At 56.5% G+C, this 16,269-nt stretch overlaps 1 protein-coding gene across 5 annotated transcripts in view; it reads right to left on the bottom strand.

Annotated features, from left to right (window-relative positions):
• The window catches only part of NECTIN1 (nectin cell adhesion molecule 1), a 90,978-nt gene extending 75,998 nt beyond the window's left edge, over positions 1-14,980 (bottom strand). For 3 of the 5 annotated variants that reach the window (XR_007629852.1, XM_050322963.1, XM_050322966.1), the window contains exon 1: positions 14,800-14,980. Coding sequence is in view for 4 of the 5 variants with exons in the window: in XM_050322963.1 (XP_050178920.1) it covers positions 14,800-14,881 (82 nt within the window). In the remaining variant the exon portion in view is untranslated. The remainder of the gene's footprint in view (positions 1-14,799) is intronic. The other 2 variants (XM_050322964.1, XM_050322965.1) reach the window with 2 other exon arrangements.
• Positions 14,981-16,269: the final 1,289 nt, after the last annotated feature.

The raw sequence follows: 16,269 nt of genomic DNA, 5'->3' as shown, positions 1-16,269 counted from the left end.
TCTTACTGTCAACAAGCAGAGAGTTATTTATTGTTTCCTCTTTTGTTTGCTTTTGTTTTTTGTTTTTTTTAAAGCCATTTCCACTTGAAATACAGGCAGGCAGGCAGAGCCATACGCACACAAATAGCAGGGCACCATTTTCACCAGGCTCGCTCTACTCCGGGCCTATTTATTGGGAAGACTGGGAGTAACTTGGTCTGACAAGTGACTCTTTGCATTAAAACCAAGCTGCCAGACTCCTCCTGGCTGCACACAGGGGCAAGGTGAGGGGATGTGCCCAGTCTGCCTGCACAGAGGCAGAGCAGGAGGCCAGGTCGTGCCAGGTCCCAGCCCTCACCTGCACAGCCACACACCTGTATGGGAGACCCAAACTGGAGGGAAAGGAAGAGGTGGGAAGAGAAATAAAAGGACAGGACAGCCCAGCAGGGGGGCACGGGGAGGAGCCAGAAGGATCCCTCCCTTTTCCCCTTCATTTCTGCCCAGGAAGCAAAAGGAAGAGTTTTCCTGTCCCCCCCGCTCCGGCCCCGCTGCTCATCAGCCCATCTCCAGCCACCCTGTTGCCATGGCAACAGGCCCAAAGAACAGATGGTCCTGGCAACCAAATCCCCCTTCGAGGGGAGCACACGGGGCCACACGCCTGGGGACAGGGAGGACACCCCCCCACGCTGTTCCCCCTCGTCTTCCAGCCACGGAGACATTCCCAGGCTTGCTGCCACCTCGGGGTGTCCTGGCAGGAGGGTGGGACATGGATGCTCCCATGCCTAGGGGTCTGAACCCTCTGAGACCCACCATCCACGACCTGGCTGTGGGAAGAGCCACGTTTTCTCAGCAAATCTGGAGCATCCCCATGCCCACCTCACCCCTGAACCAGGGGACTGCACAGGGGACAGACCTTGTCACCCCTGAAGGGAGGGCTCAGCTGTCCCACCCTCGCCGGGTTTCCCAGACAGATTCATTTGACCAGAGCGGGATGAGATCCGGGGTGGGTGAAGATAAAACTCGGCCACTAATCTCCCTGTGGATTAACCATCAAGCCTGACCACGTGGGGCCGTGGTGTGGGGCTCTGGAGCAGGAAAACAACATCCCAGCCCTCCTGGAGATCCCCACGGCTCCTCTGGAATATCTGAGGGGAGCAGCCAGGCATGTCCCAGGCACCCAGGGAGAAGAAGGTGTTCTCAGGGGCAAAAACCTTGTCTTTCCTCACGGGATTTGCTGCAGACCTGATCCAGCTTGTTGTGTTCAGCCCCATAACTGGTTGTTTTTTTGGGGAAAACAGCAAGTGTGAAGCTACACTTCAAAGCCTGCAGAGCTGCCTGGGCCTGCAAAGGCAAAGGACTCTCTATGGGGAAACACAGGCTAAAGACATCAAGAAACACTCTTGCAAGAAAGAAAAAAAAAATACAAGTGGCTTTTCCTTTAGGAAGCTTAGCACAGGCTGTCTCATCTGCTCAGGTCCTGAAAAACCCAGAGCACCACTCGCTCTCCAGAGCCAGTTTTGGAGCTGTTACCACCATTATCACAACCTCCCTAGCTCCAGACAAGTCCCTGTGGATGCTGGCTGAGTTCTGCAGCCCTGTCCCCAGTCCCACGGGGGCCAGACAGCTGCTTTCCTTGCCCACGGAGTCCCGGGGAGACTTCATCCCACCTGGGAAGCAGCGTTTCCCAGGGCTCCAGAGCCAGCAGACGGAAAGCAGGCAGTCCCAGGCGGTGGGGAGATGAACATGTCGGGAGCTGAACCCCTCCTGCCTCACAGCAATCCCTTCCCCTGCACCAAGCTGCTCCCTCTCCGTGGCCCTGGCACGCTCACAGGGATGCTGCCCCGGGGAACCAGCCCGGCCCAACCGGCTCCCAGCCCACACCCGTGGGAAGCACCAGAGCCCAGCCTGCCTCTCAGGTGTGGCCCTTCGCCCCAGGGCTCCCAGAGCACTTGGTGCCAGCTTGGATGTGGCCACTTCTGCTGGAGAGAGGAGGGGAGCTGTGCCAGGGAGCTCTGTGCCAGGGCAGTGACTCGGGGGAGGCTGCAGAGCCTCCCAGTGTGGATGTCCACAGCACCCCTTGCCAGTGCTTCCTCTCCGTCACAGAGGGGTTCCCAGACTTTATTTTTTTCTTTTTTTCCAGGGTTCAGCCCTTTCTTCCCCAGCCCCACCAAGCCCTGGAAACCCACATCTTTTCTCTGCAGAACAGGTTGGGTGCAGGAGCAGCCGTGCCCGCTTCCCACGCGCCAGCACAGCCCAGCCTGGCCCACACCCTCCCCCTGCCCCAGTAGCCCATCTCTGTTTTGTTCCCTCTGCTCCCTTTCCCGGATCAAAGCTGCCTCCCCTCCCTGTGTTACAAACATTATTCAGCTGCTAGATAAGAAGCTCTCCAGCAGCTCTTTATTAATCCCACTGGAGGCTGAAAGAAGTGGAGTGAAAGGGTTTAGCGTGGCCAGGACACAGACTAATGTTCCACGAAACACCTTTGCAAAAGAGAGCCATGTCTTCTTCCCAGAAGGTCTCACGGGAAGCTTGGGTAATAATTAACAATTATCGAACTTCAGGCCCTCCATCTCTCTCTCTCTCTCTCTCTCTCTCTCTCTCTGTCCTGACTGAGGTTTTGCAATAACTCACCTGGTCTGAAACGCTCCCAGCCCACTTTGCTGGGGTGCACTGGGGCTGCAGGGATGAGGAGGAGGGTGCAGACAGACTCCGTGGGCAGGCTGGAGGCAGCTGCTGAGTCTGCTGCTTCTGCTCTGAGCTTGGATATGAACCTCCTTTCCCTCTCTCCATGCATCCTGCAGCTCCTTTGGCCACAATGGCTCGTTGTGGTTCTCTCCCAGGGAAGTTTGGAATGCCATAGACTCTTGCATATGGCTAAAATCGTGATCTACCCAGGAGAGAGACTAGAGAGCTTTTCTAGCACAAAGACACTTGTTTAAATCCATCTGCTGTCTGAGGCAACTACAATCAGTGCCATGTGATGGCTCACACGTGCATGGCTCCTCAGGCCTGGGTTTGCACTGCTACCCATCCCCTCTGATGGAAGGACCACAAGTTTTGGTGGAACAAAGGGTATTTCTGTTACCTGCATGGGGCAACTGAAGTGTCAGGAATCTTGCTCACAGCCACGCAGGAAATCATGGGCAAAAGCAAAACACATTGCAGGTATCTGAAGGCTCACACACTGCCATGGCATGGCATGGCATCCTTCCTGCCTCAGCACCCACACAGCCACCCAGCACAGGGCACAGTGTGAACCTGTCACAGCCTTTCCTGCTGTGCTGTCCAGCACAGAGCCAGGGTGTGGCTGGGAGGGCAGCAGGGCTGTGGAGAGATGTCCAGCCCACACCTCTCACCTACCTGCAGCCCTCCCAGACAGAGACTGGAAACCAGAAGTGACCCAAATGCAAAACCAGCGGAGCGAGAAATCGAGAGACCTTTGGATTAAACCAGGCAGGGAAGCCAATGGACCACGTTCACCCACTTCCATGATGTCAGCCCACACATCACACACTCAGAGCAGCCAGAAACTGGGCCCAGTGTCTGCACTGACAGAGTAGTTGTACATCAATCTACACAAAAGCATTTCCCGTCTTCTAAAATCCCTGGGCAGGGAGCTGCTCTGGAAAACGCCAAAATAAAGGGGAGTTGCCTTTCCCTGCGCTTTGTAAATGGTCTCCTGCTCGGATGGAGTGAGGTTGGGAAGATCAGCCGTGCAAGGCACCCTGCAGACACGGGGCAATGTGAGCACAGCGGAGAGGGACGGCCACCGGCAGCTCCTGACAAGGAAAGGCACACAGAGGTGAAGGGAGCTGGCCAAGGATATTCCAGGGAGCCTGTGGCAAAGCCAGGAACTGCTGCCAGCCCTTCTGAGCTCAGCCTGCCTTTGCCATCACCTCCAGGCCATTCTTTCCCTGTAAGTAAAAGCTGATTCATGCCTGGTAGGAGTCAGTGTGAGGCAGCAGATATTCCTATTTCCACTGAGGTACTGTAAGGTACTCCACGGGCACAGCAGCATTTCAAATGTCAAGAATACAAAAAAAAATATATATACTTAGAGAGAATGATTTCAGCCTTTTATTTCCAAAGTGAGTTTAGAGGCAGCGAAAGGTCTCAGATCAATACCAGCAAAACTGCAAATTGGAGTCCTCCCCTTCGCCACAGAAAGGGTACAGCTGAGACAGCATCTGCACAAACAGCCTGCCCACAGTCCCTGCCAGCCTGCCTCAGCTCTGACCTTGAGGAGTTGCCTTCAAGTGTGAGAGGGAAACTCCCCTTTCCTCCCCCTTCCCATTCAGCCCCAGGCTTTTGTTCCCCGGCAGGGAGATCACTGCTGATTTTGCAGCACAGATTTTGGGGTAAATCCAGAGAGAGCTCAACCACCAGGCTGGCTGTGGCACTTTGGGTGGTGAGATGCAGTTGCCTGTCCCTGTGCTCCATTAAAACCAGGCCCTTCTCCTCCTCCTCTTGCCCCACAGCTGTCGGTGTGCTCGGCCCCGTGCCCTGGGAACCCTGGAAAACTGCTGTTCTAGGTCCTCCCCATCCAGAGTTGGGATCAATACAGCTGTCAGGCTTTGGCCACATTACCCCTCCTAATTGGAATTACAATAGGCAGACTGCAGCTCTCACTCCATCTCTCTGTTGCCTGTCATAATGTAATCAAAACCTCTCTCTCTCTCTCTTTATCACGGAGCGTGACGGGAGCAGAGGCGCCGGCAGCCACGAGGCTTCCACAGACTCCAGATTCCTTCGGATCAGGGAGCTTTCCTGAGGCCGGGAAGCTTTTCCACAGAGGTGGGAAACGTGCCCCTCACTGCCCAAACCATCCAGCCTGCCTTTGGCCAAGCAGGTTAAAGGGAGAGATGGCCTGAACCCCCCAGCTGGGCAGAGCAGGGAGGCAGAGATGGGCATGGAGAGGTGCTGTGGGAAGGGGGTGCAGCATCAGGGAAAGACCAGAGGCAGCCACAGCTTGGTTACAGAGGTGGAAACTGGCCATCAGCAGAGCCTAAATGCTCACCTGGCCGTGCCAAAGGAGCCTCCCTCCTCCTCCTCCCCATCCCTTGGCAATCCCAGCCCCTGCCTGCCCAACAGTGCTCAGCCACCCCCACAGAAGCAGGTTCCCACCAGCTGCCAGAGCCAAAACTGAGCGTGGCATCACTGGAAAAAGCCATGAGGCAGCTTGGCACGGGCACAGCACTGAGCAGGACTGGATGAGCCACAGCTCTGTGCTCACACAGGAGGCCAGGCATGTCCTGCTCCCCCCCCAGCCCCGACTGAGGGAGCCAGGGCGATCCATCGTGGGCAATAGATACAGCAGCTGTGATTTGTTGATCATTATCAAACGGCAGTAATGCAGGGCTGAATTACCCAGAGGAGGGAAGGATCAGCAGCCCGGACCTACTCAGCTCCCCAGAGACCGGCCATAAACAAAACTTAAATAATTAGAGTGCTTGGGCGGAGATGCAGCCTCTAAGTATTCTTAGGCTCCACGCAAATAAAGGAAATAAATTCTTGGAAGGTGCCAGGCTGGATGGGGCAGAGGGAGGCTCATTTTCCACATCACTTGAGAGCAGCCGTTATAAATCTCACTGAAAGATGCACCTCCCCGGGCTAGCGATATTTTTAAACTCCGAGAGAGAGAGAGAGAGAGAGAGAGGGGAGAGAAAAAACACATTTCAGTATTTACACCACAGGCAAAAAGGGTATTTAAAAATCAGGGTACATTTTCGAAAGTCTGTTCCTGCCATGCCATGGAAGAAAGAATTTCCTCTCCACAGTGTGATAGCTGGCAATATTGGCCCCGGAGAATTCATTCCTACCATCGTTGTTCTGTTGTGAGCTGAGAAATCAAACTCCCAGAAGGACTGGGGGAGTCAGGGGATAAAGGTTCCTTCACTGAAAAATTGCTGGTTCCATTCCCGACTGAACCAGCAGCAAATGCAAATCGACTCCTGCACTGTCCCTGCTCGCTTGGTGTCTGGGACAACGTCCCATGGGAGCTGGGATGATGTGGCTCTGCCCAGCAGCACCCTCCTGGGAGCAGCAGGCTGGTTTGCCAGGCCAGGAGCCAGGCACACCAGGGATGGGCACCAGGACACAGGGAGGGTGTCAACTGAAGGACGTGGCACTGGAGTCAGAGCCAGGGCAGAGCCCATAGGGTGTCCCTGATGTGCCAGGGACCCCTGAGCTTTGGGGCAGAGGATCCATCCACCACCTCGTGCGGGATCTCCAGGCCACTTTTCCTTGCTGATACTTTACCATCCTCTAGTTGGTTCTCTGTTCCTTCCCTGTGCAGGGTGGGGTGGGTTTTTTTGGTGGTCATCAAGGAAATGTTGCCACCAGCTGCCTGATCACGGGTTGGATGAGGCTGCATGGCAGGTCTGCCACGGGAGGTGCAATGAGGTGAGAGTTCTCAGCCTGGGGCTCTCCTGGAGGACCCCAAAGATGAACTGCCAGGGAACTGCCCTCCCCTGCAACCACTGCATTCCTCCTCCTGCCAAACTCAGTCCTGCTCCTCATTCCCTCCTGGGTTCCCAGGCACGGAGAACATTCCCCCTTTCACAAGCTGAGCTCTGTGCAAGCCTCTCTCCCTCCCACCCTTCCCACCCCGTGCCAGGACTGCTGCCATCCTCCCAAAAGGATCCTATTCAGCTCCTATCAAAGGGATACACCAGCACACCCATCAGGCATCACAGCACCAAGCAAATCCCCAAACAAGCTGCCTCTGAAGATCAGAGCACACTGTAATCACTCCCTCTGCGAGGAGATCCCAGTGAGCTCTCCCCCACTTTCCCCGGGTTCTTGCTGAACCCGAGCATGAGATAAGTTTGGCAAAGCTCAGCCCCACCACTGGTAAAAGTCTCTTCACAAAACTCACACCCACGTTGCTCCTGGCCTCTCCTGCTCCCACAGCAGCCCAGTTCAGCACACAGATACCAGGGGGGGCTGCCCCAGCCCACCTGCCCTGCAGGGAGGGGCTCTGAGACTGCCCTTTCTTCAGCCCCTTGGGGCACAAAGTGAACTCACCCCTCCTGAGTGAAACACCCCATCCTGCCCAGCTGTGGGGTGAGGTGCTCAGACTAAGAGCACCCAGCTGGAGAGCCAAGAGGGGTCCTGTATCCAATGGAAACTGGCAGCTGATGGAAATCACAGCACGGCAAGGATGCTGCTATGCAACACATCCCCGAGCCTCCATGGCCATAAATGGGCACAGCCTTGGTTCTCCCCCATATCCAGAGACATCCCTTCCTCCAGCACGGTCCCCAGCCACCGTGCTGGCAAGGGGGAGAGCACAAACAGGCCCAGGGATGAACAGCTTGTGCAGTTGTCTCTGCTGTGCACCACCAAATCACTCGCTGCTGCCTTCTGTTGCAGCTCTTGAAACAGCCCTGCTTCTCACATGGCACAGGCCTTGGCTAAGGGAGGTGACAGGCAAGAGCAGCAAGGAAATACAACCTCTCCAGAGTGGAGAAGATCTTCCTAGAGCTCCTTAACTGACCCTGATTAACATGTCCTTAACATTTCCTCCAGTTTTGGCACCCCCAGGCTAGGAAGGCCATCAGCACTGACAGGAATGTGACTCTGGGCTTGCCTACCAGGGGTCTCTACTGATTATCCTGCCCAAGAAAAGTCAAAGAGTAAAGCCCATTAGATGCCTCTTCCTAAGAAAAAAGTAGCCACAGCTTGATGCAGCTTTAATTCTCCAGTGAAAACAGTGTCCTCCTGACTGCAGGCTTTGTATGGTGTTATTTCTAGTCCCAGCCCAGTGGGAGAATGAGATTTACAGGCAGGGGGAACCTCCATCAGGGCCGTGGGTTTGGGTGAGGGGTGAGTTATGACTCCACAGAACTGATAACTCCTCTGGCACAGGATTCTGAGCTGAGCTGGCTCATTTCTTTGGGCTATTCAAGGACAGGGCAAGGGTTCATTGCTCCCTTGCTGCTCTCCCCTGCCCTGAGAGCCACAGTTCCTCACACAGACCAGCATAACCACGCTGTATAAAGCTGCTCTACACAGAAATCAGGAAAAGATGGTGACAGAAACCCTGACCTTTCTCCTCAACTCTCCAGCCCTCTGTATGTGCCTCCCAGTGAACCCTGCTCATCATATTAAACTCTCCCCTGGGTCTCCGACTTCTGCCCATCATGGACCGTTTGTAACCCCTGGCTTTGTCAGGACACTCAGCAAAACAACCTCTAATTACAGGCCTTTTGCTTGAGCTCTTGAGTCACAGCAGCCTCTTCTCCACATCAGCATCAGACCCTGAGTCCACATTAGCATCCTCTCCCAGAACTCTGCCCCCAGACTGTCCCCCTGGGCTGTCATTCCTAGAGACAGTGAGAATGGTCAGTGAAAAGCTTCTCCAGCAGTATCTCCTTGATTCAGAGAGTCTCCTGCCAGGGGTTAAGAAATGAAACCTGCTTTTGCCACGTGTGAGATCCTCAGTGCAAAAAGCAGATACCAGCTGAAATCCAGCATCCCCACTGGATCCATGGGATGTGGCTCCACACCCTCCACTGCAGCAGCCTGCCTGTAGCCTCACACAGAGAACAAAGCTGGTTCTGCTCTCAGGTGGCCACACAGCACTTCATTCCAGCCCCCTCATCTCCTGCACAGACAGGCCTTTGTGCTGGGAATGGCTCTCTCCCCTCACCAGAGCAGAAAGGCTGGATGTTGGCCACTGGCTGGGAGCTGCACGGACACTCTGTCACTCCTGGACAAGCCTCTGGCTGCCTCGCTCTAGCACGGGGAGGGGAGGAATGGATCCTCCACGGGGAAAGAAAAATGGACTCCAAATCAGCCTGATTACAGGGCTTCCCCAGGTAGAGAGAGAAGTGGTGAGGAGATGAAGGCTGAGTCCTCTTGACTAACCAGGCTTGGGAGTACCTGCTGTCTCGCAGCCAGGTGGTCCATCTGGTGCCTGCCGCTGCTCCGAGGCAGGGATGTGATTTGCAGGTCCTGCACTGCATCTGGAGCATCCCTGCATGGTCGGGAGCAGATGGAGCCACTTTGCTGTTTCCCGCAGCTAGAAAGGTAAATCGGCTGGGATGGGAACAGAGGACCCCATCCCTGTGTTTTAACTTCCAGGGAGGAGAGCCACATCGATCCTGCCTCTCTTAAGCTCTTCTCCCTGAATGGGGATGGCAGGCAGTGCTTACACCAGTCCCCAACTGGTCTGGCTCAGAGCCAGGAGCAGAGCGAGGGACAGAGGCAGAGCTGGGTGGATGGTGCTTAGAAAGGCTTCCCTCTTGCATCACAGCAAATAATGGCAAAGGAGGATTATAAACCTCCTGCAGGGGCTGCTTTATGGCGCGGGAATGGAGAAGAGATGGTTCATCAAGTTGGGTCAGTCCCTCCTCACCCATCCCCAGCACCCCACAGAGGCGCTGAAGGGACCAGGGACCGCTGAGCCAGATCTCCCCTGTGCCTCCCCAGCCTGGGACCTCCCATCCTCCCAGGCTGGGGCACAGCCAGGCACTGAGGCTCTCTCCCCCTCTCATGCCCAGTAGCTGCTGTTTGCCTGCCTTGGGACTGCAGCAGAGCCAATCTGCCGCAGCTCTGATGGAGCCAGTGGTGTGAACGGCTGCACCAGCGCCCAGACGGGGAGGAACACTGGCTGGGAGGCAGGTGCTGAGCTCCCCACGTGTCCCCGGGTGCCCTTGGAGCCTGGGACACGCAGAAGTGGCAGCACAGGGCAGATAAAATAGCACAGTGCTGGGAAGGGCAGCCCGTGAGCCTGCAAGTTTCATTTCCCCTTTCTCTGTGGGCAACAGAGATGGGATTGTGAATGCAGGACTTTAAACCCAGAGTGGTGGCAGAGGGGAAGGACAGGGAGGTGACTGTCTGGCTGCCACGGGCTCTCACTCACAGACTGAGGGGAGACTGTCCTTCCTCCCATGAGTGGTGCTTCTGCATTTGAGCAGCTTGGGGAGGGGTTGATTTTCCGCTATGGGTTCCCCTTGAAAATCCGGCTGGGAGGGTACCTGAGTGTGAGCATCACCCTGGTCTGGACTAAACCTTCACTGGGAGAAGCAAACAAAAGTGTACACCCAGGAGAATATCTGTGGCTTAACGGCAGCCAGGAGGAAAGCAGGAGGATGTATCACTAAGGAGGTTTCCCTCCTTAGTCAAACAAATTTTCACCTGGCACACTAATGTAGGTTAGGGAGCCCTGGCTGCGGAATTCTCCGTGCTGGGATGGCTGAGCTCTGGTAATTAACACAATGAGTGTCCCCAGTGCAAACTGGGTCCCAGCTCCAGTGGCTGGCGGCACCAGCTCACCCTTCATCAGGGCTGCCCTGATTTAATCTGACGTATTTGAGGAAGCACGATCTCTAGGGGCTGTGAGATTGGAGTACCTTCATCCCTCCCTCATTTGTTTCTTCTGCTTTTTGCACTGATAAGCCTGGCTGGGCTGAGAAAGGCACTGAGGAAGAGCCACCACCTCGAGCAATGATGTTGCAAGAGGCAAACCCTCAGCAGCCCCGAGGGATGTGGCCATCCCCATGAGGACTGACCAACTCATCCCTGCAGCACCCACAGACAGCCTGGCTCCTGCTCTTCCAAAAAACGTTGACTTTGAGCAAACTGGTCTAGTGGGAAGTCTAGAGGGGTTGGAACGAGATGGCCTTTAAGGTCCCTTCCAACCCAAACCATTCTGGGATCTGGTGATTAAAAAACCTTTTTACCCTAGTGCTGTGAAACTCCTCAGGGCACTGGAGGAGGGCAAAGAGCCTTCCCCTGGCCAGTGGTGGCCACTTACTGCTCTCCCCCCGGGGCTGTCCCCAGCCCTAGTGGCACTAGCAGAGTGCCAGAGGTGCCTGTGGAAGGGCAGGCCTGGGAAGCAGGTCACGACAACCTGCTCTTCTGGTTCCCTCCGTGATTCAGCCGAGGTGTGAGCGGTGCCCAGAGGATCCCTCCGGTGCCTCCCTTTAAGCTCAGCTCCGTGGCTGGTCCAGCTGCAGCGCCAGGCTGGGCCAGCACCCACATCCCAGCACGCTCTGGATGTGCTGCTGGAGGTGGGGGAGCCCCTGCTCCTGAGGTCTCTTGGCCGATGGCTCCATGTGCCTGATGAACTCTGCTGGCTCACAGAGCAAACAGCAGCACTCAGGGCCAGCCCTGGCCCTGGCCACGGGGCAGACGCCCTCCTGCTCGTGGGCTGAGCTGGCTCTCACGCAGCCTGTCGCCTCACCCACACACCCATGAGCTCAGCACACCGGGGTGAAACTCGACGGGTCGGTTCCACTGCGGAGAGCCAGGTTTAATGAGCAAATACCGGCAAAAGGCATGCTCTGGCTTCCTGAAATAGCCTGATGCTGTCGTTTCTGAGTTTTGGGAGGAGACAGGCGGGGGGAAATCAAAAAATAACAACCAAGAACTCAAAGCAAAGGCCGAACAAGACTCTGGCAAGTTGTGGGGTTTTTTTGCATTTTGGAAGCTGCTTTGGGATATTAAAGCAGCTCTGTAAAGTACAAGATGGACCAGATCCTGCAGTGACACACTTTGACTGTTCCCAGCACTCCAGAGAGCTGTTGTACCTCCCCAAAAAAACAAACCCTCCCTCCAGCTGCAGCCAAGTTTGACCTCAGCCCTCCAGGTCACTACAGCTCAGGCAACGCCGCCTCTGATGGAAAAACCGTGTGTCAAAGCCTCAGCCACCTCTGCAGCTCTCCCCTGCAGAGCACCTCAAAGCACTTTGCAAAGTGTTCTCACAGGCCCCTCTGGGAGCCCAGGGGGCAGCCCAGTGACAGCAGACAGGAATTTGTCCCCAGACAGAGGGCAGCACTTGGAAACAGAGGCCCAGATGTGCAGGTGCAGGACCGAGCAGAGGATGAAGCCTCTGCTCTGGGTGGCTGCATCTCAAGCTGTACGAGTTTCACGGCAGGGATTAAACAGGCAGATTGTTAAGACTCGTTAAGCATAAAATTTAACTGCAAGTGTTCTTAAACTCCGCAGTGGAGCCCTCCTGCCCTTCCCCCTAGGGCTTTTCAGGAGCCCCTGTTGGTATCAGTACCTGGAAGCCCTAATGTGTAGCATGAGTTGACACCTGGTTCCAAATGGATGGGCAGATGTGCACGGAAGGCTGCAGGAACCATGAATTGAATCCGTTCTGGGCGATTGAACCGATCACATTAAAGATAATTTGTAAAGCAGATTTTTATAAGAGACTCCTTATAGCTTTTACAGCGGGGAACTTTTATTTCCTTATCAGTTAAAAAAAAAAACAAGCTAACATTATCCAAAGGGGGAGGCAGCATACGTGGATGGGAACGGAATGAAATGGCATTGATCAGACGGACATGAAAGGTTTCCCAGAAAGCAAGCAGTGCCTCCTGCTTTCCTCTCCTCCTTCTTGGAGGCTGAGAAACCGCATTTGCCAACAATTCCACAGCTCCTATTCATTTACAGGAGAGGATCCCAAGTTCCCCTGTCCCCTTCTTGAAAAGCAAGATTGCCTGCATTCAAAGCTTATTACATATGGCTTGTTTTAGAAATATATATATATCTCCTCAGCTGAATTTGGCACAATGCACTGTGAACTTGAGGAATTACCTGCCTCAGAAATCCACCCAGACCTGGGGTCTAGCAAGGACTGCCAGTCTGCCGTGTCCCTGCGCAGCACCGAGCACAGCACTGTGCTGGTGCTTCCCTGCAGCTCTGGATCCATCCCCAGCGCGCCCAAAATGAACCCGACCCAGCTAAATAAATGAATGACTAAATGTGTTAACACGGGACCAGACGCTCCTGCAGCCATGGTGCACCCACCACCAAACTGGTCCAGCCGAGAGTCTCGCCCACACAGGCTGCAGGTGATCCCAGGGTTTGGGAAGGATTATCCTCTGGAACACTGCGGAGCTGGCTGTCCCCTTGGCTTGGCAAGGCACCGCGAGATGCACCACTGGCTGATCCTGGCAGAGCTGTCAGCGGGACAGTGCAAGACAAACTACCACGCTACTGCAGTGGCAGCAGACGGGTCCGCTCCACTGCTGGCAGCAAAGCCTGGGGAACAGCCAAAAATGGGATGAGTGGGGGGAAAAAAAAAAGTCTCTCTTGGCAGGACAAGGTGAAATGCCAGGCTGTGTCAGGGTCACTGTGTGTCTCCTTGGTGAAGGCAATTCCTGGACGGACTGGGGGGAGCATAAATGCCTTTTGGTTTGCCCGGCACGGTCACCACAGCATTACTCCACCTCCTGTGCCTTTCCCAGGGGTTGTGGGGAGAGTTTCCTGCATGGGGCTGCTGGGTGGAAGGATGAGAAGGAGGGAAGACCGGGTGAAGAATGGCATGGAAAGTTCTGAGACGTCTTGAGAAGAGCCAGAGCCCAGGCAGGCACCTGCCTGGAAGCACAAGGATCCCAGGGAGCCCGAGGCTGTCCCTTCCCTCACCTCTTTTTGCAATGCACAGCAGATCCCTTTGTCCTGGGAATACAGAGACATACCCAGCCCTGGTTTCTCATCACCCTGTTAACCTTTCCCCTCTCACAGTCTCCCTGGTTCCCAGACCACCACCCCCTCCCATTTCACCTCTGTCCTCACCTATTTTAACCAGACCATCCAGTCACTGTGCACTGTTATCTCCTGTGCCCTGGGTGTTATCATCTCTCCTTGCCAGCACCAGGAAACTCTGGGCCCTGGCATTTCCCCCGATGGCCTGTCCTTTGGCTCAAACCTTGCTATCTGCAGCCACATCTCAGAGTCACAGCCCAGCCAGCCCGGCTGCTCCTCTCAGACGCAGCCCCAGCCCAAATAGAGGAGGAGTGGAGGCGATTCCACCCTGCAACTTCTCTCCAGCTGCAGATCCCACTCCTGCTGCAGGCTCAGGCTGCCTCTCACCCTTCAGGAGGCTGGACACCCACCCGGGGTGGCACATGTGCCCGTTGCCAGCACTCCAGCCCCAGCCACCACCAGCCTAGTCCCAAAAAGGCAAACACCGGCTCTATTTGCATCTCTCAGTTCATTCACAAACTGCAAACCCAGACTGCCGATCCCCTTTCCATGGCTCCGACTCCGGAAAGCCCTCCAGGATGGCATTAACCCACTCTGCACTGGAGCAGAATAAATGAGTCCCCGCAGGGCACTTCCCAAAGTGGGTCACTCTCCCGCTTCCCAGAGCTGTGCTGGAGCCCAGGGCAGCACCGAGCCCGGGGAGGGGACACACGGGCTGTTCTGCGACCGCCCGGCTGGGTCCAACGAGCCGGGGAGCAGCCGATCCACAGCTCTGCCCATCACCTCCTCCTTTCCAGGGATGGATCAGAACCAAAGCGATGGATCGGAACCAAAGCGATGAATAAGGTGTCACCAGGCAGCCAAGCGCAAAAGCAAGCTCTGAAACCTGGGAGCGGTCCAGCCCCTCCGCAAAAGGAGCCCGTGGGAAGCGTGTGTGTGTGTGTGTGTGAAGGGGAGCGGGGATTTCGTGGATGATGGAGAGCTGGAACCCTCCATCGCTCCTCCCGAAACATCTGCGCTCCGTGCCCTGCCTCGTGGCCGCCTTTCCCGGGAAGCCTGGCTGCTGTGCCTCGCTAGACACCGCTCGATCCAAAAAAGCAAACAAACGGCCTCAGCTCCCCGGGCTCCGGAGCCCGCTGCCTGCAGCTGCTTCCAAAACAAACGAGCGTGTTGTTCCGAGGCCGAGTCGGGGGCTCAGACCGGCCCCGATCCTCTCCCACCCTCACACAGATGCTCCCACACCTGCTCCAGACCCGGGCGCGCACCCCAAAACGCCGGTCCCGCCCTTCCCCGCATCCTTTTCCCCCGCGGGCATCCCGTAGCCCCCCTCCGGGGCTGTCCCCCATCCCCACCGCCCTCCCGGGGGGACCGTCTCACCTGGTAGGAGCGCGGCCGCCAGGATGCAAACTCCGATAGTCCACCACGATGCACGGCAACTTGTCTGCAGCCGTGAAGCCATGAGAGTTCCTTAGGAGCGATGGGCAAAGGGGTCGGTCTTGGCAGCAGCGCCGCGGGGTCCAACCCAACCCCCCAAAAAAAAAAACCCCTCCCCGCCCCGCGGTGATGCTCAGGTCTGGTTGCAAAAAAAAAAAATTAATAAAAATAAAATATTAAAATACAAAAAAATGTAGGTGCGGGAGGACAAAGAGGCGGCGGGAGGGCGGAGGGCTCTGGGGAGCTCTGCACATCCGCGGGGCAGCGGAGGTGAAGGAGGGGAGAGAGGGGGAAAACCAGCGCGATTTCAAAAAAAAAAAAAAAAATTCAAAGAGGAAGAAGGAAGAAAAAAAGGGAGGCAAAACAAATAAAGAGTGGCGAGGCAGAGCCCTCCGCGGGCTGCGGCGGTTCCCGTGGCTCCGGGCTCTTCGGCAGCCCCCGCCCGCTGCCCTTGCCCTGCGCGGGGCGCCGGGGGGGCCCGGCGGGGCTCACAGGGGGATGCGGGGCTCGCTGCGGTGCTCCATGGCCGGGCGGGGGCGCGGGGGCCGGGCCGGCCGCGGGGCGGGGGGCGCGGGTGCCCGGGCTGGGCTGGCGGGGCTCGGCGGGGCCGCTCTCGCACTCGCACACACGGAGAACACACGCACAGCCCGCGGGCGGAGCCTCTCCCGCGTGATGTCAGCGCTCGGCGGAAGGAGGGCGCAGCCTTAACCCTTTGCAGGGATGCGGGGATGCGGGAAAACGGCGCGGGAGGGGCGGCCGGGCTCGCATCCCCCCCCACCCCTCCACCCGCGGCTCCCGCCCCCTCCAGCTGTTGGCAGATGTTGGCGGCTGTGGTGGCAGCTGGGCTTTGTTCGCCGTGTCCGGGCGCATCTCGCAGCCCAGGGGCGCCTCTCTGCGGGTTTCCTGAGGTGCTCCTGCCTCAGCGCCCCGGGTTTTGTGGACTCGAGGCTTGCTCCTGAATCCCCTTAGGGCCGTGCCTCTGTCAGCGCCAGATGCCCACCTACCAGATGCAGCACGCAAAAACACCCCCCGCAAAATAGACCCGACCGTCGCACGGGGGATCTAAATTCACCCTCCTCGACGCCTCGGGTGTAGCTACTACAGCGTTTTTCTCCTCAGTGCCTCGGGTGTAGCTGCTGGAGCGTTTTTCACGGGGCCTGCTGAAAGAGGGAGCTTGTTCTGGACACCCTCTGTGTGTGCTGATAAGCGAGGGGATTCAGAGCCAGCACAAGGGCTGGTGCGCTGGAGGAGGGAAGGCAGCGCTTTGCTGCGCTTTGTAACAGCCTTTATTATGCGGACACAGACACAGCCTTTGTGGATCCTTTGCTAAGGAGGTATTTAGCCCGCTATCGCCGGGCTCCCGAGCTGCCCTGGCCTCTGCGAGGATGCTGAACCCCAAACAAAGATGTGAAC

The sequence above is a fragment of the Myiozetetes cayanensis genome, unplaced genomic scaffold, assembly GCF_022539395.1.
Source record: "Myiozetetes cayanensis isolate MyiCay16 unplaced genomic scaffold, myiCay2020 scf29, whole genome shotgun sequence".
Lineage (NCBI taxonomy): Eukaryota > Metazoa > Chordata > Aves > Passeriformes > Tyrannidae > Myiozetetes > Myiozetetes cayanensis.
The sequence above is the reverse complement of the archived record's forward strand: the minus strand, read 5'-3'. Positions and strand labels throughout refer to the sequence as shown.